The following is a 27,323-nucleotide window of genomic DNA, read 5'->3' on the forward strand; positions in this document are numbered from 1 at the left end:
CCCCCGATTATGTTTCTAGGTTTGTCAGTACCATACCCGTGTTCATGGGTTTCCCCAAAGTGGTAAACATCTGAGACCTGCATCACTTCGGGCTTTTCTCCCACATTAAGCTGACACGCCGTGATATAACTGGAATACTGTTTAAAGCGGCGATAAACCCAATTCACTCACTCCAAACGTTTAGCAGCGATAATATTGACAGGACGATGATGCATTCAATGCGTCAACTAGATGGCGACGTCCACAGCGGACAAAAAAGTAATATACGAACAAATATATATCTATTTAAACGGGAAACTTTATTATTAAATGTCTTTCCTAACATAAACGGTTTAATCATAAACAGTGTGCAAGTAAATATGACAGGGGAACCAGAACACACTGTACCCATGTGGGGAATCGAACCCGTGACTTCGTGTGACAGGCGAACACTTCAACCGCTAGGCTATCCCACCACTCTCCATTTCACAGACAGTAGTGGGCCCGTGAAGATCCAGGGTAGAACAGATCTTCAGCAACCCATGCTTGCCGTAAAAGGCGACCATGCTTGTTGTAAAAGGCGACTAACGGGATCGGGTGGTCAGGCTGACTTGGCTGATGCATGTCATCGACCCAATTGCGTGAATCGATGCTCATGTTATCAATCACTGGATTGTCTGGTTCAAACAAACAAACAGACAGTAGAGACTTACAAACACATGAGATATTATTGTTAAAATATGGAAAACAGGGGTTGATATCATGAGCAACGTCCTTCGCCGTCGGGGTACGATGACACCAAAATAACCTAGTCCAATTTAGTCGCTTCTTTTGACAAGCACGTGGGTTGCCTGGGACGTATTCTAACACGGGATCCCTCTTACTATGTGAAGTGTCATCCGATCATTCTAATTTCCGAGGGGACACGGGTGGCCCAGTCGTCTAAGGCGCCGCGATTCGCTGTCCAGAGTTGTGTCCCTTGGGCACGCCAGAAACCTATGATTGTGGGTTCCAATCCCGGTTCGCCCCGATTATGTTTCTAGGTTTGTCAGCACCACACCCGTGCTCGTGGGTTTCACCGAAGTGGTAAACGTCTGAGACCTGCATCACTTCGGGCTTTCCTCCCACATTAAGCTGGCACGCCGTGATATAACTGGAATAATGTTAAAAGCGTCGTTAAACCCAACTCACTCACTCTAATTTCCGAACTCTACGGAAATTTTCACGTATCTTACAGATTTGTTCTCACCCCTTTAACGACGTCAAATAACGACAAGTCCACATTTGAGAACAAGACCAAAATGGCTGTTGCAGCATTGAGCAGTCCGTTAAGATTTACTAAATGTGTACACTCTTCGCTCGTAGTACAATGAGGGAACGCTATATAGTACAGTGGAGGAACGCAAAAAGTACAGTGGGGGAAAGCCATAGTACAGTGAGGGAACGCTACAGTACAGTGGAGGAACGCTATAGTACAGTGGAGGAACGCTATGGTACAGTGGGGGAACGCTATAGTACAGTGGAGGAACGCTATGGTACAGTGGAAGAACGCAAAAAGTACAGTGGGGGAAAGCCATAGTACAGTGAGGGAACGCTACAGTACAGCGAGGGACCGATACAGTACAGTGAGGAACGCTATGGTACAGTGAGGGAACGCTACAGTACAGCGAGGGACCGATACAGTACAGTGAGGAACGCTATGGTACAGTGAGGGAACGCTACAGTACAGCGAGGGACCGATACAGTACAGTGAGGAACGCTATGGTACAGTGAGGGAACGCTACAGTACAGCGAGGGACCGATACAGTACAGTGAGGAACGCTATGGTACAGTGAGGGAACGCTACAGTACAGTGAGGGACCGATACAGTACAGTGAGGAACGCTATGGTACAGTGAGGGAACGCTACAGTACAGCGAGGGACCGATACAGTACAGTGAGGGAACGCTACAGTACAGTGAGGGAACGCTACAGTACAGTGAGGGAACGCTACAGTACAGTGAGGGAACGCTACAGTACAGTGAGGAACGCTACAGTACAGTGAGGGAACGCTACAGTACAGTGAGGAACGCTAAAGCACAGAATACATCGTTACAGTATCATTGATCAGTGAGGAACGCTACAGTACAGTGAGGGACCGATACAGTACAGTGAGGGAACGCTACAGTACAGTGAGGGACCGATACAGTACAGTGAGGGAACGCTACAGTACAGAATACATCGTTACAGTATCATTGATCAGTGAGGAACGCTAAAGAAAACAGACGCTATTGTACATTGAGGGAACACTGTGAGCGAGGGCGTCAGGGAAGGATTTGGGGTCAATAAATCGTCATTTGAGAAGGGGGTGGGGGTGTAGGAGACTCAGTTAAAGTGGGAGGGCGGGGATTCAGGCTCGCGATCAGTGAAAGGGGTGGACGTGAGGGTAGGGGTGGAGGAATGGTGAAGTGTGTGGGTAGGGATTTTGAAGTGTGAGGGTGGGGATTTAGGGTGGTGAGTGAGTGAGTGAGTATGGTTTTACGCCGCTTTTAGCAATATTCCAGCAATATCACGGCGGAGGGCTTCAAACATTGTACCCATGTCGGGAATCGAACCCGGGTCTATGGCGTGACGAGCGAACGCTTTAACCACTAGGCTACCCGACCGCCCCTTAGGGTGGTGATAGCGTGTGAGTAGGAATGGTGAGTCGGATTAAGCGTGTGGGTTGGGATTTAAGTTAAGGGAAGCTTGGAAAAGGTGATGATTGATTGACTTTAAGGGAGTTTAAGGAAGACGAGGTAGGTTAGGTTACATTTGGCGAATGTGGTTAATGTGTTGACACAAATGCATACACAATAACAACAATGTCGGTGGCACGTGAATAAAAAATGAACAAAATAAATAAAAATATATTTCAGTAAGGGGACATAATTAAAACATGTGATCCGTATGAAAATTTGGATCAGGTTGGCAAGTTAACTGATTTGATTCAGTGTTCACAGACCGATGACAAGGAAGCATTCATAAAGACGGAGAGCTTGGAGAGTAGTTCGGAGACTCCGGCAAACTACTTGGGTGTCGCTGGGTGTTGCTCCTTGTACGCCCCCTGCGCGTGGCTAGATATACATCAAGGATAGTTCCTCTCTCTCCCGTTCAGTTTCACCATGGTTACCGTCAGCTGGATCAAAATGATTTTTCAAATGGTGAATGGTGAAGTTTACATATATCAGAACATAGTATGATACATAGTCTGGTATACGGTATAATATTTATATCACTGTGAAGTTTAATATAGTGAAACGTTATACTGTATAAATAAATCATCAAATATATATTTTTGTTACCGTTAGCAACCGTTAAAATGAAAACAGTGGCAAATATTTAACAAAGAAGAAAAAACCCAAAAAGAGATGCCCCGGGTGAGGATCGAACTCACGACCTTCAGATTGCTCTGACTCGATCGAAATGATTATGAGACTGACGCGCTACCTACTGCGCTACCGAGGCCTGCACAACAACTGCAAATTTATATAAGTCAATCTTACAAAAAAAGGGTTTCTAACGTCCTACAACATTGAGTTCCAATATTAGAATATATTTTGTCGGTATCTGCTAAATCATTGTGCATCTTAAAATAGCGCCGCTGTTGTTATCGGAGGTCAACACAGATATCACCAAGTGGGAGCCCAGTCGAGTGTGTGTAACGATCGCCGCCTTCCGTGGCGGTTGACGGAATCCACCGAACTTCCACAAGCAGGCAAATTTTCCTCCATGTGGTTCTACAATTGATACGCGCAGCTAGATATGAGCGTTTAGCTATATTCACCGTACAGACAAGAACCTCGTTCATATTCCCCCTATCAGGTTCCTATCGTTCACATTTCGAGTTGAGTTTATCACAGATACGCTGACTAAAATAATTATTAATGAAAGAGAGGTATAGGCTATTTATTTTTCGGGGCTGAAAAGTTTTGAGACTACTCTCAAGACACAGTGAAAGTTTAGTCGTTTTCGTTCTGCAGAGACTTCGATACACCGAGCAAGGGCACAATGACAATTTGGTAAGTTAATCTGTAATTCCAAAACGAGAGATTTGTGGCTGAAGTTCTCCAGAGAACCGAATCTGCTGCCGTATTGCATGTACAATACACGTATATATTACATAATTTGTTTGCTGATCTCACCCTATTGATGTAATTTATTCAATGATATGTGATACAAATTACACAAAATATTTTTATTTACATAAATGTCCCTTCAGATACAAAGCAAGACGTTTGACGGTTGAAGGTGTAATATGTATTTGCTACGTATTTGTTTGTTTGTTGTTTAACGCCGCACTCAGCAATATTCCAGCTACATGACAGCGGTCTGTAAATAATCGAGTCTGGATCAGACAATCAAGTGATTGATATCATGAGCAGGGTCCAGAGTCGATTATTTACAGACCGCCGTCAAAAAGCTGGAATATTGCTGAGTGCGGCGTTAAACAACAAACAAACATCATGCCACGGGGTCCTTATGTCCTTAAAAAACAACAACAAAACAAAACAAAACATGACTTCGCCACCACTCTATAGTGTCCACGTGGCATACAGCCGTATGCGCAGAGCTATTGCACAGAACAGGTGATGACGCCTTGGTGGCGAACCAACCGTCACCATGGCAACACGTGAATGACACATCTTAAAATTTGATAGCCTTTGATAAGAATGGCAATGATACAGTTTCCTCCTTGGTACAAAGCTCATGATGACTGAGTACTGTAATGTAAGCAGGTTAAAACGGGTCATGCCATTGTTTTGCCGAGCGTTAATACATTATTAACGAAGTAAACTGTAGTTTGAATACTTTACCACTTGTGTGGTTTGGTCTTGTGGCAAGGGCTCAATAAAAACCTTACCTAACTCTTTTAACTGAGTCGGGCTGTTGAGTCGTGTTGTGGTGGTTGCCATGGTAGCAAGGGGCGCGACCTGGTTGTGTTGGTAGGCGGGGTACGGACGGTTGCTTCTTACGGCCCACGTGTCGGACATCTAAAGGTCATCAGGTGCATATCAAAATCACTTTAGCCGAAATACATCCGTTAACACCTCTTGGGAATTAAGATAACGAGAGGTTTGAGAGGAATATATTGATTCTAAACATTTTCTATAAATATTTTATGCCTGGTAGGTAAACTGAAAAAAATGCGAAATTGAAAATATATATAATTTAAAGATAATTTATATACACTCATTAGCTGCGACACGATACTGGTAGGGTACTCAAAGTAGTATTGACACTTACTGTGTGTAAAGTTTTGCACGATTTGAGCCAATTCAAGAATATATACTGGGAGTTGTGTGAGTTTGTGAATATGATTTTACGTCGCTTTTAGCAATGTTCCAGCAATATTAAACAGGGTGATACAATACATGGGCTTCACACATTGTACTAATGCATATGGGGAATCGAACACGTCTTTGGCGAACGCACTATCCACTGAGCTACCTAACCGTACCAATTAAGTAGTAAGTGGTTCTGTTAACGGCGTTATTACGGGCGGAACCCTTGCCACTGAAATCGTCCGAATTATCAAAGTCCTGTATTAACAAATAGTGCAGACTTACATACGTATTCAGTAAACATGTGGACACTCCCAGCAGCACTCGACCAGAGGGAGGAGTTTCCAGAATAGCGAGGGTTCATTATGTCTTACGTCTGATAAAGTGATGAACATCTCGGGGAGGTTTATTGGGACTGTTTTCCTGCTCCAGCAACAATATGGAAACAATTATCTTAACGTCTTAAACCTACACAAAGATGATTACAGCAATTGCCAAGCCAATCACCAACCACAACCATCACCATCACCTCGCCCCAACAATCACCCTACCAAACCCCGTCCCACCACAACCATCACCCCGCCACAACCATCACCCCGCCAAGCCCCGTGCCACCACAACCATCACCCCGACTACTCCGTTCCGCCACAACCATCACCCCGCTACAACCATCTACCCGACAACCCTGTCCCGCCACAACTAGCACACCGCCACAACTAGCACCCCGCCACAACCATCACCCCACCAAGCCCCGTCCCACCACAACCATCACCCCGCCACAACCATCTACCCGACAACCACGTCCCGCCACAACCATCACAACACCAAGCCCCACCCCACCACAACCATCACCCCGCCACGCCTCACCCCGCCACAACCATCACCCCGACAACCCTGTCCCGCCACAACTATCACCCCGCCACAACCATCACCCCACCATGCCTCGTCCCACCACAACCATCACCTCACCACAACCATCACCCCGCCAAGCTTCACCCCACCACAACCATCACCCCACCACAACCATCACCCCACCACAACCATCACCCCGCCAAGCCTCACCCCGCCACAACCATCACCCCGCCAAGCCTCACCCCACCACAACCATCACCCCACCAAGCCTCACCCCACCACAACCATCACCCCACCAAGCCTCACCCCACCACAGCCATCAACCCGCCAAGCCTCACCCCGCCACAACCATCACCCCGCCAAGCCTCACCCCGCCACAACCATCACCCCGCCAAGCCTCACCCCACCACAACCATCACCCCACCAAGCCTCACCCCACCACAACCATCACCCCGCCAAGCCTCACCCCACCACAGCCATCAACCCGCCAAGCCTCACCCCGCCACAACCATCACCCCGCCAAGCCTCACCCCGCCACAACCATCACCCCACCACAACCATCAACCCGCCAAGCCTCACCCCACCACAACCATCAACCCGCCAAGCCTCACCCCACCACAACCATCACCCCGCCAAGCCTCACCCCACCACAACCATCAACCCGCCAAGCCTCACCCCACCACAACCATCACCCCACCACAACCATCACCCCACCACAACCATCACCCCACCACAACCATCACCCCACCACAACCATCAACCCGCCAAGCCTCACCCCACCACAACCATCACCCCGCCAAGCTTCACCCCACCACAACCATCACCCCACCACAACCATCACCCCACCAAGCCTCACCCCGCCACAACCATCACCCCGCCAAGCCTCACCCCACCACAACCATCACCCCACCAAGCCTCACCCCGCCACAACCATCACCCCACCAAGCCTCACCCCGCCACAACCATCACCCCACCACAACCATCACCCCACCACAACCATCACCCCGCCAAGCCTCACCCCGCCACAACCATCACCCCACCAAGCCTCACCCCGCCACAACCATCACCCCACCAAGCCTTACCCCGCCACAACCATCACCCCACCAAGCCTCACCCCACCACAACCATCACCCCGCCAAGCCTCACCCCACCACAACCATCAACCCGCCAAGCCTCACCCCACCACAACCATCACCCCACCACAACCATCACCCCACCACAACCATCACCCCGCCAAGCCTCACCCCACCACAACCATCAACCCGCCAAGCCTCACCCCACCACAACCATCACCCCGCCAAGCCTTACCCCGCCACAACCATCACCCCACCACAACCATCACCCAACCAAGCCTCACCCCATCACAGCCATCACCCTGCCAAGCCCCACCCCACCACAACCATCGCCCCACGAAGCCACACCCAACCACAACCATCACCCCACCAAGCCTCACCCTACCATCAAGCTCCACCCACCTGGCTCCCTGTACTCTGTGACCCGCTGGACAGGTCACCTCGCCGTAATGACCGCTTCTCCCTCAGACGGCGCAGAGCCTGACGCACCTGGAACAGAAGCAGCATTGTTGATATTGTGAATGTTCTACAGTTGATGAAGGATGATATGTACACTGTGCGTTTCTTTTCTTGAAGAGTGTATGTACGTTAAGAAGTGATGTTTCCAATGTGTACCATTTAATGACAAAATGAACAATCAGTCAAATGTTACCACTGTATCTATTCTTATGACGATATGCTGAATATGATTTCCAAACTTTACACGCTAATCCTGTACGAAACAAATGGTGCATCTCGAGTCATGGATCTATGACGTCACATATGATGCGTTCATGGGCGTCGGGTCACACAACATACCAGTATATTCGTTTGTGCATCATCCTAATCTAATATCTCTTGAATATGAGTAATTCTTCATAATTATATTTACCAACATGTATAGTATTCGCATTTCTTGTGGTGGTGAGTATATATATATATATTGCTCAAATCTTCTTACCTGACAGGTATTTTGAATCCGTGACATTATGTTAACAAATTAACCCTCGCATTGTCTATTTTTTTAGTAACTTTTCCCTGATGAAACGCTAGAGTTGTTGAATGTCACGAAATCGTTCGACAATTTATGTTTTAATAGCTAAGTAACTCTAATATGTTCATGATCATCACCGAATGTGTGTTTTTTCACGCCTTTCCGCCCCCTGTGCTTGTCATGTGTACTTCTGCGTGTCGAACTATACAAGTTTATACATAAGCACAAACATACCTTTCTGCGAGCAGTGAAAGGTCAACTAACAACACAACCACGACAGGAATTGTTTTACAGTTCCCGCCCATTGCGTCTCTTGAGAGCGTGCTTCGTCAATGTTAATGTATACACAGTCCACGTTCGGCCTATTTAGCCAAGAGATGCGCATGGCTTGAAGACACGTGGGGTGTTAGTCACCAGGAATACATGTCAATCTTTGATAATCGGGCACCTGGGGTCTTTGATGTCAAGTTCAATATAAACAACACACTGTATACTATAGACACTGCTATTTGTTTGTTTGTTATTTAACGTCGCACTCAGCAATATTCAAGCTGTGACGGCGGTCTGTAAATAATCGAATCTGAACCAGACAATCCAGTGATTGACATCATGAGCATCGACCCACGCAATTGGGATACGATGACATGCATCAACCAAGTCAGCGAGCCTGACACCCGATCCCGTTAGTCGCCTCTTATGACAAGCATAGTCGCTTTTTTACGGCAAGCATGGGTTGTTGAAGACCTATTCTAATCAGATCTTCACGGGTCACACTGCTATTTACAAAATATGATAAATGATGATAGTGATCACAATACTCGCCTCGCCGTTGAACGCACAGTGAAACATGGCGATGAAGAAGCCCTGAAACAGAATTGCATAAAGCTGACTCAGCAATATTGCATCTATGTTCCCGAGGCAGAAACAGACCATTTTGCAACTAATTAAATTAAAGGAGTAAAGTTGAAACTATAAAAACAAGAGTATTGATTGAGTGTGTAGAGTTTATGCCACTTTTAACAATAATCCACCAAGATGACGACGCAAAAAACGAAGAATGGGCTTCACTCATTGTAGTCACATGAGGAAATAAACTAACGCGCCGAACGAGTGAGTGAGTTGGGTTTAACGCCGCTTTTAACAGTATTCCAGTTATATCGCGGCGTGTCAGCTTAATGTGGGAGGAAAGCCCGAAGTGATGCAGGTCTCAGACGTTTATCACTTCGGTGAAATCCACGAGCACGGGTATGGTGCTGACAAACCTAGAAACATAATCGGGGCGAACCGGGATTCGAACCCACAATCATAGGTTTCTGGCGTGCCCAAGGGACGCAACTCTGCACAGCGAATCGCGGCGCCTTGACGAGTGGGCCACCCGTGCCCCTACACGACGAACGAACACATTACTCGCAAGGCTACCCCGACGCCCGTTTGATATGGGAAACAAGTGTCTGTCAATACATAAAGGTGTCGCGACACATATACAGGCAGGAACCAGTATATATCTGGGACAAGGAAGTGAAGGTTAGGGTTTTGGAAACAATGGTAGCTCGTGTCAGTGAATGAGCATCTTCCCGAGACCAGGGAGTTAACTGACTGAAGAAGTCCCGTTTCCACTCTTGCCGAACTAGGCTGGAACTTTGGAGTAATATTTTGGTTGGACTAACAAGTCTATGCATAGTCCAATCAGAATCGCGTAACGAAATCGATTTCAACATGTGAACGATTTCAACATCGTGAAGGTTGAAAAGGGTAATTATTTTGAGCTGAACAACTTTGTGGTTGTCAAAAGCCAAGGATTCCAGCATTTTACGAGCGCTTCCTGCATTAATACCACCGAAGAGGCAAGGACAGCCCAGTACTATGTGCGTTCGACCGTTAAATTAGCGTGTTCGCACGCTCTCTCTCTCTCTCTCTCTCTCTCTCTCTCTCTCTCTCTCTCTCTCTGTCTCTCTCTCTCTCTCTCTCTCTCTCTCCTTGACCGAGGAGTCGACCTACTTGCAGGGAGTTGAAGATGGCGAAGAGGTATTGGAAGACAACGAGGCGTTGGTTGACGGCAGCCAGCCCGAACACCCACGTGAGTCCGAGGAGGGGTAGAAGAAACAACGCCCCCTTGATGCCGGCCCTGGGGGACAGAAAGAGTATCAGGTGAGACCACGTGAGAACGTAATTTAAAAAAAACACGGCAACACCGCGGGGAGGAGCCATGTTGATCTGGGCCATCTTTATGATGAGGCTCAAGTGATGCGGATCCTGGACATGTACCACGTTGGTGAAACGCACGAGCACGGTGCTGACTTTGACACACCAAGGATCAAAATCAGAGCAATTCGCGGAATAGAACCTTCAAACTTGCATAGCTTCCTTTTTATACGCCAGGCGCAACATCACTCAGCAATCATTTTGAATTTATTTCATCAGAAAATTTAAAGTTTTGTTATGAAATGTGTGACACACACTAACTTCGATTTTTGCCTTTTAACGACCTACCACTCTGGTGAAACCCAAGGCCATGGAGATGGTGTGGATGAAGATAGGAGAGACTCTGGGGCTGAACCAGTTTCTGGGACGTGTGAGGGACGCAACAATACACAGCGAATTGCGGCGTCTATATAAGTATATCAAACCGGAGCTGTCCTTCGAAAAATACCTCTTACGTAACCAAAACATATCTATCCCTCTAACGAACTTTAAAACTTGTAATCATAGATTCCCGGTAGAAACCGGAAGATGGAAAAAAACTTACTGGAGGACGAACTACTCGTATGTACCTCTTTCGAAGTAGCTGATGGATATCCTTATTTATTAAAATGTGAACTCTTTGCTCTCTATAGATCTCGACACATCCCTGAATATCATTCTGAGTTTCCCAGTACCCATAAATTGGTGAGACTATTTTCCATCAAAGGCACTAAACACTTGCGAAATTTATGTAAATTTACCTCTATGCTAATGAATGAGTTCTAAGACCCTTCATCCTGAGGTTAATTTAAACATGCAATGTATGTTTATAATGTCTTAAATTGTTCTATGTATATTTATCTAATGTTAATTATATATTGTACTCTTGTACCACCGTATCTGAATCTTCTGTGCCCCCTTCGGATGGGAAGATGATAAACATGGATGTGGTCACCCTAAAAGCGCAGGTGTAAATATTCAACTTTGTTAATACATTATATAATGACCTCAGACCTTATTAGCCAAAGTTGCGAGATGAGGTTAAAAGTGGACTTTCGAGATGGTATCGATTATTGACTTTTTTGTTTTTTTATGTATCGTTTTTGAAAAATTCATAAGGGTCCGGTTCCCTCTGTCGCTCTCGTGCGTATATATTATTATTCTCAAAGTAGTGTTACAGGATATTACGAGCATGTCGACTGACAAGATGGCGACTGCGTTTAACAGAGAATTCAGTTTCGCTGACAAATCGCCCTTCAGCAACTTTGTGACCTCTATTTTGAGAACATAGATTATCAATGTTCATTTCACCTGATCGATTAAACGCTAACTGATGAAATGGAATTAGACGCAAATCAATCATCCACAAAGAAACCACGGTCATCGAATTCGATTTCATTCGGTCCTCTTAGACGGAATCTTTTGTATCGCAATGTAATGAATTGGCACTGCCCGGGGGTGAAGCCCGTTGACATTATCAGCGGCTTAGGGTGATGGGTGGAGGAGGAGGGGGTGGGACGGAACATTTCACCGACACAGTCATTTCTGTCAGGTTTGAATAACAGAACGCTGAAGACCAGCTCATTCATTAGTCTTCATTCAAAGTAATCTCCATTCAAGAATACCCTCCTTCAAAACTAAACTTGTTTATATCTGCGACTTGGCCAGGGAAGTTAAACGCTTGAATAAATCCCCCTAATGCTCACGATTCTGCAGAACGCAAACACATCAAAACCCCAGTAATACGGACAGTGTCGTTATTTGCGAAAACATTTCCGGGCTAACAGATCATAACTTGGATATTACGAACTCCACGAAAATCAGTTCGTTGTTTTCGTAGTTCGTTACTCGCGAAGCTGGAAAATATCTCCACCACCTTTGATTGAAATGAGACTTGAAAACGTGAACCAAAATATCAAATAGAAATTCAATGTTTATAAACTTACAACAAAAGTTCATTCAATAATGTTAACATTAATTTCGTCAAAATCGTGTGTGAATTGGTCCTTATTCGCCAGGGTTGGGTAACGTACCTTGTGCTGACACGCCCAAACTCTCCGGGTTTGTGTGACGTTCCCTGTAGGACATTGTGATATCCGTCGTGTGTGTGTGTGTGTGTGTGTGCGTGCGTGCGTGCGTGCGTGCGTGCGTGCGTGCGTGCGTGTGTGTGTGTTACCTTGTGGGACATGGTAATATTCGTCGTATGTGTGTGACGTACCTTGTAGGGCATGGTCATACGCGGCAGGTTTGTGTGACGTACCCTCTTGGCACACTATATGGCTATATCATCAGAGTTTGATTGACGTACGTTACAGTAACATGGCACTACTCGCCGGGTGTTTGTGACGTACTTGAGATTGCAATACTCAGTGTCACTGCCCATGTTTGAGTGGCGTACCGCAATATGACGTACGCAGGTTTGTTTACGCAGGTTTGTTTTGCTTTGTCTTTTCTCATAATGCAATGATAATCGTGTTTGTATGACCTATCGTATATATATATATGTTGTGACGTACCTTATGTGGTCATATTCGCCGTGTTTCTCCAGTTTAGACGAGGATATGACGATCCGTATGACGACAGCTAAGATGACCATGTTAACCTGCTCAGAGAAGATGGAGATGAGTGAGTGAGTGAGTAAGCGGGGCTTAAACGCCGCGAACCACGAACCAGCAACATCTTCTACAGTTCAGGGTGTATTTCATATGGCACCGGCCGATACAAAGATTTTTGTTTGTTTGTTTTTAAATGCCGCAATGTTCCAGATATATGACGGCAGACTGGAAATAACAGAGACTGGACCAGACATTCCGGTGACATCACAAGCATCGATGGAAGTAACTGAGATACGATGCCATGTGCCAACCAGGGAGCCCTTTCACGAAAGCCTCTTAGCGCTACGACGTCCTAACACTTGAAGGGCGGTCGGGTAGCCTAGTGGTTAAAGTGTTCGCTCGTCACGCCGAAGACCCGGGTTCGATTCCCGACATGGGTACAATGTGTGAAGCCCATTTCTGGTGTCCCCCGCCGTGATATTGCTGGAATATTGCTGGAATATTGCTAAAAGCGGCGTAAAACTATACTCACTCACTCCTAACACTTGTACACGGACAGGTAGAACGTTGGGTCGGCCGAGAGTAGTCCGAGCTGACCCGATCAACCAGCTGTAGGGTGGTATGCCGAGGAAAGCGATACCTGGCAATCAGTTCTGTGTCGGTCAAAGTATCCAACACTTGAGTCCTATCCCTGATCAATATTCGCTCTTCACTAATGTTTCTACTGTTCAAAATGTCTTTAATTCTCATTAGTGTCGCCATATCAAACTGTGACTTAGGATGTCGTAATTTAGTTACGAGTGCTCCTGCCTGTCGTAGGTCAAGAGAGTGTTACGATGGGGTGTAAAGTTAGGAGGTCTTTGTAAAACGGCACAAAATATTTAAGAGGTGGCTTACGACGTGGTTTAGGAGGTCGTAGCGCTAAGAGGCTTTCGTGAAACGGCATCAGAGAGACTGATCCCGCGATCCCGCTAGTCGCCTCTTAAGACAAGCATGGGTTGCTGAAGACCAGTGTGTGATAAGAGTTGCCATATGATATAGCAATTATCTCAGCTCATACTCAAAGTGAATCTTCAAGAGCCCAACTTAAAGGACGTGTAATGACCAATTTAAATGACGGCATGATGACTGACTCACTATTATGATAGCCAGGGCGGGTCCAACGAATGTCCAGATGGTTTTTCTACTTGTGGACAACCAGCAGCTGGGAACATCGACACATGTACAAGAAACTCATTGTATGCATGAAATAGAGGTATGTAACCTGAATAAAAAGACAAGCACCCCTTACTGTATATTTTCATATAAGCTAGCCTTTTTTCAAATCGTATCCTGTTTGATTTTCTGACGAAAACATTAAATTAGTTGTTTCTTGTTTACAAAGTGAGTGAGTTTGGTTTTACGGTTTGGTTTTAGAAATATTCCAGCAATATCACGGCGGGGGACACCAGAAATGGGCTTCACACATTGGACCTATGTCGGGAATCGAACCCGGGTTTCGGCGTGACGAGCGAACGCTTTAACCACTAGGCTACCCGACCGCCCGTGTTTCCAAAGTGACAAACTCTTACTGAAAACAGAAGCCGAATCCATTACTAAAGGACATGTTTGGCAACCGTTTCCAGATTTATTTGACAACCCTTTAAATTGCTTCCGATCCTTATTCTTGAATAGTGTAAATGAATCTGTATAAACGTACACAGAACAGTAATCATAGTTTCCATCGGGGGGTCTATGGCGTCTTTAGATATTTCCAAAGGATACATGAAAGTTAGATAATATGAAACAAGGAAGTGATGCTTTGCTTAAAAACGTTTTTTTCCAGGGTATAATATTTGCGTCTCAGTAGCATGAACTTTAACGTACAATTCGTTTTAAATAATTTGGCAATTTCCTCGATGTTTACATGGAATACACACAGACAACAGGTTGTATAGAGAGCATGTTGTACGGAAAAGGAATTTGTTTTCGGCCACTGCTTAACACACACACGCACGCACGCACGCACGCACGCACGCACGCACGCACGCACGCACACACGCACACAATCATATGCGCGCGCACAGACGCACGCAGAGACGCACGCACGCACACACACATTCACACACGCACGAATATAAAACGGTCGGTCCCCAACAAGAGTCCTAGTCTTTGGTACAAACTACATACAACCTCGCGACGTGAGATCGATCTAATTATTGATACACTACCACTGCGACACTAGAATATTACCATGTGAAAAAAAAAGTTTTTCAAAGAAATAGTTTGTAGTTTAAAATGAAACAAAAACAAAAACAATATTTATCTCAAACAAAACGTTACCGCAAAATACTGTATCGGCTCCAATGCACTGTTTCAGATTTAGGTATACATTGTTTTCGATTTCTAATATTATATATTCCCGCAAACCGCATGTACCCTGCCAGTAGAAGTACGTATTAATACAACAATGTGCCAAGAAGACCCACCTGTGTTCTGTTCCGTACCCCTCCCAGTCTGCTGCGGCCGAGATCGTCACCAGAATCACGGGAACACCTGCACAGTGAGTTGTGCCGTTAAATACCAGATCAGGGTCAACAATTCAGAGCTCCAGATAAACTGCGTATCTGCGTAAAATACGCATCAGAAATGCAGAAATACGCAGTAAAATAAAATCCAAGCGTATCAAATACGCAACGAACATTACAGATACGCTACAAAAATATAACTTGTGCGTATCATCAAAATATTGTGAAGTAACCCTGCGTATTCGATTAGCAAATCAGCAACTTATTTTGAAATTATAAACGGGCATTCCGTCAACCTTGCCAAACTCCACGATGACAGTTACATCATGATCATTTGCCATCACACTTTCTTGTGGAAGTATCGTGGTAATTTTGAGTCCTATAAAGCTCTCGAACCCACACGAAACCAGTTTGCAGGGACTAGATGAATAGTGTTTTAAAATATTTAACTTAAATACCCACATGTGTAAAAACTAGTGGGTAACAGAAATTTGAATACCCAGATAGAATTACTGATGCCCAATGATTTTAAAATGCATGGGTAAAATACCCACAACACCAAAACCTTATCTGGAGCTCTGACAATACTAAAATATATAATTGCTTTTCAACTTGTATTAAATAGAACACGTCCCATTTTAGTTCTGGAAACTGATTTGTCCAGTAACTCGCTGTACTGTGGTCGGTCTCTGTCAAATGTATTTACAAACTTCCACATGCTGTGGTCATGGGTACATACTTAGAGGAAGGAGAAACGAAAAGTAAAGCACTTTTAAAATTCAAATAATTATACATTTTCATTGATTGTCAAACATACTTGGCTACCGTATATAAGTTCTTGTAGCAAATCAATTTATCAACCATCTTACACCTGCAAACGGAACACCTGAGCTTGTTTAGCTTCTCAAACCCTCAACCATCTTACATCTGTATGAATCACATGAGTATGTCAGAAATATATGGTTGTTCGACTTACAAAATGCAGTCGTTTCCGCTGTACGAAGTAAGCATGACAAGCGGACATAAAATCCTTCGATGGCTTCGCCCACGTGGTCAAAGGGAGATAACTAATGTATTTATTTTTCTTTACCGATGAAAACATTATTCATATACAGTAATACTCCCTCAATCGATACCATTGTCACCATTTGATAATTTATCGAACAAGAATACGTATTTCTTATGCAATAAAATGTCGAACCATTTCAAAATGTGTCGAGATCAAATTCCGGTCATGGTGACCTCGCCACCACTCCTCGCTCCACGTGGTACTTTTAGGCCTCGCTCGATATACTGGCTTCTAGGATAGGATTAAGGCAGCTTGGTAGGTTAACGCATATATTGTATTACCTAAATCAAAATTACAGTAGGGGTAATTGCTCAATATTCAAACAGAAGCCCCTCAAATCGAACACTTGTAATAACATTGTTAATTTGCACACGTTTCCTCAGTTGTCAGGATGGCCGAGTGGTCTAAGGCGCCAGACTCAAGGCATTGCCTTCCTCGCTGCGAGGTATGGGTGTTCTGGTCCACGAATGTGGGCGTGGGTTCAAATCCCACTTCTGACACAAACTTTTTATATTTTTATTTTTACGTCAATTGGACAGTGAAGGTAACTGATATTTGTATTTTTTTATATTTGTAAACAGTGTATATAATTTAGCTTTTTAAGCTATGTTCATCGTGCCATTACTTTGTCTTAAAAAAATCATATTAATGTGTTCTGGGAACGACACATAAGATTAACGTATTATTTGTAAATTAGGTATTCGTATTTAGATATTTGTGTATTTGATTTGCTGTCACTACGTGCGTTCCCTTATTAAGATATGGGCGGCCTGAGTTAACCGAGGTTACCACATTTCTGTGTGTGCGTGTACGTTTGTGCGTGTGTGTGCTAGAGAGAAAATATATTTTCATTTAAATCTAAAGTATATTTCTCAACAATCTTAAGTTAAGTTCCCATGACAAATGTCAGAATACATATATGCTATAGGTCAGTCGAAGTATGACGTAAATCAGTTCACATGTAATAAATTAATCTTGGTCATCCTGGATTTTGAAATTGAACGCAAGCACTAAATATCGGGGTCAAATTGTCTCTCTGATATCCCTGGAAAGCGCCCCATTTGAGACCTTAATATATTTATTTTATGAAGCTAGAAAAAGACAATAATTATGAAATCGTTGACAGATCCGTATCAAATTGCTGCTTCTTTGAACTCGCAGTCAACGGCGGGTACAGAGGGGTTCCAAATATTTAAATTGTTAGTATGGTCTCGATCTTTGTATGTACAAGTTTTGTGATCGACTTATCAAATCCTGCACTTGTCAGGAGATTGGTCACGGTTGAGTGACTTGGGTAATTACGGCCTCCGGAAAATGCCGAAGGTTTACGAGGTTTTGCACACAAAGGGGCATAACTCGTGTATTTATATTTAGAAAAAATACTAAATCTAATATATTTCTAAAACTTCAAGTGTAATTTAATCATTACTATAACCACAATATAAAATATCTTAACATATACACTTATGCTTAGAACAAGGAACGTCCAGTTCAACGACTGCCAAAACAATATGATAATATCATATCATGTAAATATTTGTCACCGTTCATTTGCTAATTTACAGTTTAAGTTCACGCATATACCACTTACACGATACGTTTTCATTCTTGTTACAAGTTATTCTTTTTAATTTATCCTGTGGGTTCTCACCGGAACCCGAATTTCAATGCCAAGATCAGATCGTGATTAATTGCATGCTTGTCATGGAGTGTTTAATCGTTCTGGTAAGTGCAGGTTCTCCGATGGTTGACCATGCACTCAAAGGGTAACCGTGTGTTGTCACTGGTTAAAGTGTTACGCCTAATTCACGGGTTTAGTTTCCCACACGGGTAGCATGTGTATACGTATTACTGTGACCCATGAAGAATTAGGGAGAATAGGTCTTCAGCAACCCATGCTTGCTGTAAAAGGAGTCTATGCTTCCTGTAAGACTTGCTGACTTGGTTGATGCGTGTTAAATTATCTCAATTGCGTGGATCGATGTTCATGATATCGATCACTGGATTGCCTGGCCCAGTCTGTTTACAGACCGCCGTCATATGGCTGGAATACTGCGGCGTTAAAAAAGATGTATTACTGTAGACCACTTCATGTGACTCCGGCTGGAATAGTGCTAAGTGGCATACAATCTGACCAACTCACCGACATTACCAAATAACTAACTGGCAAGTGATTCCATGGAGGTAAAAATGAATGTAAGTATGCCCACTTCGGGATTTACATACGTCTATACTTACATACATGTAAAATGATATCGAAGTCACCTCTTAAACCACCAAACCACCAAACCCGTGAAGATGCGGGTGAGTATTAATCTTACAAACTCATGCTTGTCGTAAGGAGGCGACTTGCGGGATCGGGTGGTCAGGCTCGGCGACATGGTTGATGCATGTCATCGTGTCTCAATTGCGTAGATCGATGCTCATGATGTCAATCACTGGGTTGTCTGGTCCAGACTCGAGTATTTACAGACCGATGTCATATGGCTTTAATACTGCTGAGTGCGACGTTAAACAACAAACAAACAATCACACTTAAACACCACCATCCTGCCATCACCTACCACCTCCCATCACCATCCACCATCCTACTACCACCTGCACCGACCCACCCATTTCATCACCAACTACCCTTGTAAACATCACTATCCACCCGATCAACAAACACCAACCATTTGTCGGTCAACCAACAGACACCCACCTCCCATCACCAACAACCCTTGTAAACATCACTATCCACCCGATCAACAAACACCAACCATTTGTCGGTCAACCAACAGACACCCACCTCCCATCACCAACTACCCTTGTAAACATCACTATCCACCCGATTAACAAACACCAACCATTTGTCGGTCAACCAACAGACACCCACCTCCCATCACCAACTACCCTTGTAAACATCACTATCAACCCGATCAACAAACACCAACCATTTGTCGGTCAACTAACAGACACCCACCTCCCATCACCAACTACCCTTGTAAACATCACTATCCACCCGATCAACAAACACCAACCATTTGTCGGTCAACCAACAGACACCCACCTCCCATCACCAACTACCCTTGTAAACATCACTATCCACCCGATCAATAAACACCAACCATTTGTCGGTCAACCAACAGACACCCACCTGCCATCACCAACTACCCTTGTAAACATCACTATCCACCCGATCAACAAACACCAACCATTTGTCGGTCAACCAACAGACACCCACCTCCCATCACCAACTACCCTTGTAAACATCACTATCCACCCGATCAATAAACACCAACCATTTGTCGGTCAACCAACAGACACCCACCTGCCATCACCAACTACCCTTGTAAACATCACTATCCACCCGATTAACAAACACCAACCATTTGTCGGTCAACCAACAGACACCCACCTGCCATCACCAACTACCCTTGTAAACATCACTATCCACCCGATCAATAAACACCAACCATTTGTCAGTCAACAAACAGACACCCACCTCCCATCACCAACTACCCTTGTAAACATCACTATCCACCCGATCAATAAACACCAACCATTTGTCGGTCAACCAACAGACACCCACCTCCCATCACCAACTACCCTTGTAAACATCACTATCCACCCGATCAATAAACACCAACCATTTGTCGGTCAACCAACAGACACCCACCTCCCATCACCAACTACCCTTGTAAACATCACTATCCACCCGATCAATAAACACCAACCATTTGTCGGTCAACCAACAGACACCCACCTCCCATCACCAACTACCCTTGTAAACATCACTATCCACCCGATCAATAAACACCAACCATTTGTCGGTCAACCAACAGACACCCACCTCCCATCACCAATTACCCTTGTAAACATCACTATCCACCCGATCAATAAACACCAACCATTTGTCAGTCAACCAACAGACACCCACCTCCCATCACCAACTACCCTTGTAAACATCACTATCCACCCGATCAATAAACACCAACCATTTGTCGGTCAACCAACAGACACCCACCTCCCATCACCAACTACCCTTGTAAACATCACTATCCACCCGATCAATAAACACCAACCATTTGTCGGTCAACCAACAGACACCCACCTCCCATCACCAACTACCCTTGTAAACATCACTATCCACCCGATCAATAAACACCAACCATTTGTCGGTCAACCAACAGACACCCACCTCCCATCACCAATTACCCTTGTAAACATCACTATCCACCCGATCAATAAACACCAACCATTTGTCAGTCAACCAACAGACACCCACCTCCCATCACCAATTACCCTTGTAAACATCACTATCCACCCGATCAATAAACACCAACCATTTGTCGGTCAACCAACAGACACCCACCTCCCATCACCAACTACCCTTTACTTGTCCACCCCAACTCTGTCCGCCATTGTTATTTGATGTTTCCTTAGTGACCACAATATGAAAGGCATTGTCACCTACATATACCACATGTAATGTAGTCTTATTGGAATACGCATCGCTAACCACAGTAAGAATAGTTACAGATTATGTAAATGTTCTGCACTAATTAATCGTTATTTAGTTGTTCAGCACTATTCCCGTGCTCGTCTTCCACTGCATAGTGTTTAACGTCTAAGACATGTGTCACTTTGAGCTCTCCTACCACATGGAGCTGACACGTCGTGATATAAAAAGAACGTTGCGCAAAGCGGCATAAAACTCCCTCACCACCCGACACAGACAAGTTGAGAGTGTCCTACCCCCTCCGACATAGACAAGCTGAGTGTCCTAACCCACCCGACACAGACAAGCTGAGAGTGTCCTACCCCATCCGACACAGATAAGCTGAGAGTGTCCTACCCCACCCGACACAGATAAGCTGAGAGTGGCCTACCCAATCCGACATAGACAAGCTGAGCGTCCTACCCCTCCCGACACAGACAAGCTGAGAGTGTCCTACCCCACCCGACACAGATAAGCTGAGAGTGTCCTACCCCATCCGACATAGACAAGCTGAGTGTCCTACCCCACCCGACACAGACAAGCTGAGAGTGTCCTACCCAATCCGACATAGACAAGCTGAGTGTCCTACCCCTCCCGACACAGACAAGCTGAGAGTGTCCTACCCCACCCGACACAGATAAGCTGAGAGTGTCCAACCCCACCCGACACAGATAAGCTGAGAGTGTCCTACCCAATCCGACATAGACAAGCTGAGTGTCCTACCCCTCCCGACACAGACAAGCTGAGAGTGTCCTACCCCACCCGACACAGATAAGCTGAGAGTGTCCTACCCCACCCGACACGGATAAGCTGAGAGTGTCCTACCCCATCCGACATAGACAAGCTGAGTGTCCTACCCCTCCCGACACAGACAAGCTGAGAGTGTCCTACCCCACCCGACACAGATAAGCTGAGAGTGTCCTACCCCACCCGACACAGATAAGCTGAGAGTGTCCTACCCCTCCCGACACAGGCAAGCTGAGAGTGTCCTACCTCTCCCGACACAGACAAACTGAGATTGTCTTATATCTCTCCCGACACAGTCTCCTACCCCTCTCGACACAGGCAAGCTGAGAGTGTCCTACCCCACCCGACACAGACAAACTGAGAGTGTCCTATACCTCTCCCGACACAGTCTCCTACCCCACCCGACACAGTCAAACTGAGTCTCCTACCCCTCCCGACACAGGCAAGCTGAGAGTGTCCTATACCTCTCCCGACAGACAAACTGAGAGTGTCATATATCTCTCCCGACAGACAAATTGAGAGTGTCCTATATCTCTCCCGACACAGTCTCCTACCCCACCCGACACAGTCAAACTGAAAGTCTCCTACCCCACCCGACACAGACAAACTGAGAGTGTCCTATATCTCTCCCGACACAGTCTCCTACCCCACCCGACACAGTCAAACTGAGTCTCCTACCCCTCCCGACACAGGCAAGCTGAGAGTGTCCTATACCTCCCTCGACACAGACAAGCTGAGAGTGTCCTATATCTCTCCCGACACAGTCTCCTACCCCACCCGACACAGTCAAACTGAAAGTCTCCTACCCCACCCGACACAGACAAACTGAGAGTGTCCTATACCTCTCCCGACACAGTCTCCTACCCCACCCGACACAGTCAAACTGAGTGTCCTACCCCACCCGACACAGACAAACTGAGAGTGTCCTATGTCTCTCCCGACACAGTCTCCTACCCCACCCGACACAGTCAAACTGAAAGTCTCCTACCCCACCCGACACAGACAAACTGAGAGTGTCCTATACCTCTCCCGACACAGTCTCCTACCCCACCCGACACAGCCAAACTGAGTCTCCTACCCCTCCCGACACAGGCAAGCTGAGAGTGTCCTATACCTCCCTCGACACAGACAAGCTGAGAGTGTTCACCCCTCCCGACATAGATAAGCTGAGAGTCTCCTACCCCTCCCGACACAGACAAGCTGAGAGTGTCCTACCCCTCCCGACACAGACAAGCTGAGAGTGTTCACCCCTCCCGACACAGACAAGCTGAGAGTGTCCTACCCCATCCGACATAGGCAAGCTGAGAGTGTCCTACCCCATCCGAAGGTCATGTAGTAGATCATGCGGGAGCGCTCCGTGCCGAACACCTGGACCACCTTGCTGTAGAGATGCAGCCCCTCCACCAGCATCCAGACGAACACGGCGGTGTAGCAGTAGTGTAGCACCAGCGCCACCGCCGCACACACCAGCTGTTGGCGACATCACAGTGTTAGACATGTAGTGAGTGAGTGAGTGAGTGAGTGAGTGAGTGAGTTTCAATGTAACGTCGCATCCGCATATGACGACGAGAACAACGTATAGAATAACAAAAAAACACACCACGTAACCCAATTTATATTAAAAGGCAATCTATCAATCATGATTTAGCAAAGCATTAATATTTGTAATTGTTAAATAGATAGTGACAATTAAAATCAGGTTAAAAAAGCCGTTATGACAGAACTGCTTTCACTTCGCCCGAACGGAGATAAGTAATAAAATATATATTGAATTTGGAAACTATGACAGCATTACTGTCACTTGCTAATTTGCTAAGATGACCAGACTCTTAAATCATTTGCAAATAATTAAATAGCAATTGTTTCATCGCATTTGATCAGCTTAAATGCGTCAAATAAAGCTATGTTTCACGTTTAGTTATGCCGACCATTGCTGTAACAATGGATGCATGCGCCAAATGAAGCAGTGTTTCACATTTAGTTATACCACCACTGTGTTGTAACAATGGATGCATGCGCCAAATGAAGCAGTGTTTCACATTTAGTTATACCGACCCTTACTGTAACAATGGATGCATGCGCCAAATGAAGCAGTGTTTCACGTTTAGTTATGCCGACCATTGCTGTAACAATGGATGCATGCGCCAAATGAAGCAGTGTTTCACATTTAGTTATGCCGACCATTGCTGTAACAATGGATGCATGCGCCAAATGAAGCAGTGTTTCACGTTTAGTTATACCACCACTGTGTTGTAACAATGGATGCATGCGCCAAATGAAGCAGTGTTTCACGTTTAGTTATGCCTACCCTGTGCTGTAACAATGGATGCATGCGCCAAATGAAGCAGTGTTTCACATTTAGTTATACCACCACTGTGTTGTAACAATGGATGCATGCGCCAAATGAAGCAGTGTTTCACGTATAATTATACCTACCCTGTGTTGTACGGCGTCGATGCCCGCCAGGAAGGTGACCTGAGCGCACACAATGGCGATACACAAGTTCCGATGAACATACATGTACACTCGTTCAGTGTTCAGTGATCTGGAATAAAAAGTGAAAATATTCTGTTCAACACATATTGCAATTTGTTTGTCTGAACCACAAGAACTAGACTAACATCTAGTCTCTGAAATGAACATATCGTACAGAAAAAAGCAGCTGTTCAACTCTCTTTATGAAAATATAATAAATGGGAGCCCAGAGACTCTCTTTATTTTCCTGATACTGCAGAAATCTAGACTTGCTAAACATTATAGACTTGCGTGGGCTGTATTTGATATATATTTGTATCAGGTCTGACTACAGAAGAACTTGAAAGGTCCATGTCCGTCTTGAAAAATGACTTCGACGTCTAGTTGAACGAAATATGATGGAAATTAAATGACGAGCACTATTCTTTATCATTCTGTATCACGAATTCGCTTAATGAAGAAAGAAAAAAACGACGGTCCATTTTACGAACAGGTTGGTTTAGTTTTGTATTTCGCGCATATTCTGACAGTCCTCACGCTGATTATCTGTACCCTTTCTCCTCATACCGATTGTCATATCTCTCCCACTTTGGGATGCGTACGTTCGACCACTGGTTGTATCTGCGTAACAACTAAAGGGAACAACTTACTAGATACTTCCCTCTCAAATATAACATCGTCCAGTATATGACGTAATCAAGTTGCCAGCGCATATTCGAATCTCCAACAAAGACACATCAATTTGTGAAATTGGCAATAATGCCTGCTGCGTGACTGATTGCGTTTAATCATATTAACAAATGTCTTTACTGACAAGTGTGTCTGTGGCAGTAAACAAATCAACCAAAGAAGCATTATCTATGACAGGGTTTGTGCAGTAACATGGAACAAGTGGAGTGTATTACCTGGAGTATATACGTGATGTATACCTTGGTTCTTAGGCGTCCCTTTGGTACACCAGAAACCTATGATTGTGGGTTCGAATCCCGGTTCGCCCCGATTATGTTTCTAGGTTTGTCAGCACCATACCCGTGCTCGTGGGTTTCACCGAAGTGGTAAATGTCTGAGACCTGCATCACTTCGGGCTTTCCTCCCACATTATAACGCCGCGATATAACTGTAATACTGTTAAAAGCGGCGCTAAACCCAACTCACTCACTCTTAGGTGTTATTCGGGATATTTAATTCAGCCTTTAGCAGTTTTAGACACCAACTACTCTTTTATTTTCACATGCTGCTTTGTTATTCCGAAATATCAAACTTAGACGTGTGAGAGCAGCATGGACATGCACGACACTTACCCCACGAACGTGTAGACGGTGATGGCGAACACCTGAGTGATGAGAGCCACACTGCAGCCGATGTACGTGATCACCTCTAGAGCTAGCTTGTCACTAGCGGCTAGCTGCAACATACACAGGTTAACAGTTATGTCCCCTACATCACGACCAAAGTTATGTGCCAATCTCCCTACTGTAGAGAGTCTTTATGGACTTTTATAGACTGTCACTCCCAGATGTTCCCAAACAACATTATCACGTTATTGTAAAGTAGACTACACGCCCTTACTGGGGTTTATTGGAAATGTTTGGGACATACCTGAATGGAGGGGCGGTGGGGTAGCCCCAGTGGTTAAAGCGTTCGCTCGTCACCTCGAAGACCCGGGTTCGATTCCCGACATGGGTACAATGTGTGAAGCAGATTTCTGGAGTCCCCCGCCGTGATATTGCTGGATTATTGCCAAAAGCGGCGTAAAACCATACTCACTCACTCACTCACCTGAATGGAAAATAAATGCGGTCAATATCTACTCTAGATCTGTAAAGCAGTGGAGAAGGGAAAGGCGGGTACTGGGGTAGGGTTTGATGGTTTGATACCCCGGGGGCTAATGAATAAATTGCGAGTTGACAAGTTAAAGCCAGTTGTCTGGTGCTTGTTGTGTGTCGAAGAGTCACAGTTGGCTCTACAGTTTCTATATGTAACACTTGGCCAAGTCAATTTGGCCGCCTCCCTGGTGTAGTGGATGTAGGGGAGCGAAGAGAGCGGACTGGCAGTGGTTCGATCCCTGGCCGCGTCATACCAGAAAACGTTAAGAGATGGTAGTTGTTGTTACCTTGCCTGACACAGCATTAAAGGGACAAAACACTGACTGGATGGCTCGGAGTCAGTATACTATGTCTGAGTGGGGTGTATATGTTAAACTACGACATTGTATCTCAGTGGGCTAGCACTATAAAACCGGCATAGGGCCGGACTAGTACTAGCAGCCACACACAGGTCGCTGTATAAGCACAACATCTTGACGTGACGTTGAACCCAATTTCACCCTCACCTTATTCTCACAGAGATATTTGTCAACTAACAGAAGCATAGTATAATCTACCTCCTTGTCACTGCGAGGGTGTGTGTGTGTGTGGGGGGGGGGGGGGGGGGGGGGGGGGTTGCGTTAAGATATGACCTTATAACAAATAACAAACTATAGTAATTCCATTATATTACCATGGAAATCAGAAACATTGCTCCATTACATCAGCTTCAAATATTGTGGCAAAGGGAGATATCTTTCGCACCTCAAAGTCATTAATCTGCATCAGAATGGCAAAGTTGGTGGTGTGGTTGCAGTAACACTGTGACGTCAAGTTGTTTGATGACGTCATAGTGCATCCATATGTCGACCATGCTCTTGTATTAGGAATATGAAAAATAGGATATAAATATATTATATATTCAATATAGAAATAGTTTATCTGTAGATTTAACCGAGGAAAATTGAATTTGGATCCCGCGATATGGAAACAACAACAAAAAGCCTTTAAGCAATATTTTAACATACTAATACTTTTACTTGCATATATGCCAGACAATGAATAATTGATAATGGTAATGCTAATGGTAATGCAAAAAGATATATGACATCACAGTCTGCGATGAATTTCAAGCTCTCTGATGTCCCCAAAAGGCGATGAATTTCAAGTTCTCTGTTGTCCCCAAAACTTGCATTACACCGTTCAGCCGTTTTCTAATGTGTCAATATGTACGTACACCGCTCAGCCGTTTTCTAATGTGTCAATATGTACGTACATGTGTAATGTGTAGTGTAATACATGTGTAATGTACGTACAGACGATGC

General features: G+C 45.0%; 1 protein-coding gene, 1 long non-coding RNA gene and 2 other non-coding genes across 4 annotated transcripts in view; 1 reads left to right on the forward strand and 3 right to left on the reverse strand.

The window, feature by feature from the left end:
- Positions 1–2,642: 2,642 nt before the first annotated feature.
- LOC124121177 lies at positions 2,643–7,693 on the reverse strand. Its single transcript, XR_006858979.2, has 3 exons — positions 7,609–7,693; positions 4,861–4,990; positions 2,643–3,135 (listed from the first exon to the last, which is right to left on the reverse strand). It is a non-coding gene; the product is annotated as an uncharacterized LOC124121177 (long non-coding RNA).
- Positions 3,369–3,464, reverse strand: Trnam-cau. The gene is made up of 2 exons: positions 3,428–3,464; positions 3,369–3,404 (listed from the first exon to the last, which is right to left on the reverse strand). It is a non-coding gene; the product is annotated as a tRNA-Met (tRNA).
- A 1,266-nt stretch (positions 7,694–8,959) lies between the features above and the next one.
- The window catches only part of LOC124121166, a 50,949-nt gene continuing 32,585 nt past the window's right edge, over positions 8,960–27,323 (reverse strand). The window contains exons 15-23 of the mRNA XM_048388628.1: positions 26,764–26,875; positions 25,495–25,598; positions 24,155–24,263; positions 23,035–23,188; positions 15,384–15,450; positions 14,053–14,119; positions 12,877–12,962; positions 10,178–10,304; positions 8,960–9,043 (exon numbers count right to left, since the gene is read on the reverse strand). Coding sequence (XP_048244585.1) covers positions 8,960–9,043; positions 10,178–10,304; positions 12,877–12,962; positions 14,053–14,119; positions 15,384–15,450; positions 23,035–23,188; positions 24,155–24,263; positions 25,495–25,598; positions 26,764–26,875 — 910 coding nt within the window. The remainder of the gene's footprint in view (positions 9,044–10,177; positions 10,305–12,876; positions 12,963–14,052; positions 14,120–15,383; positions 15,451–23,034; positions 23,189–24,154; positions 24,264–25,494; positions 25,599–26,763; positions 26,876–27,323) is intronic.
- Positions 16,877–16,991, forward strand: Trnal-caa. Its single transcript has 2 exons — positions 16,877–16,914; positions 16,946–16,991. It is a non-coding gene; the product is annotated as a tRNA-Leu (tRNA).

This window comes from Haliotis rufescens, unplaced genomic scaffold, assembly GCF_023055435.1.
Source record: "Haliotis rufescens isolate VD_foot unplaced genomic scaffold, xgHalRufe1.0.p SCAF_75, whole genome shotgun sequence".
Classification (NCBI taxonomy): domain Eukaryota; kingdom Metazoa; phylum Mollusca; class Gastropoda; order Lepetellida; family Haliotidae; genus Haliotis; species Haliotis rufescens.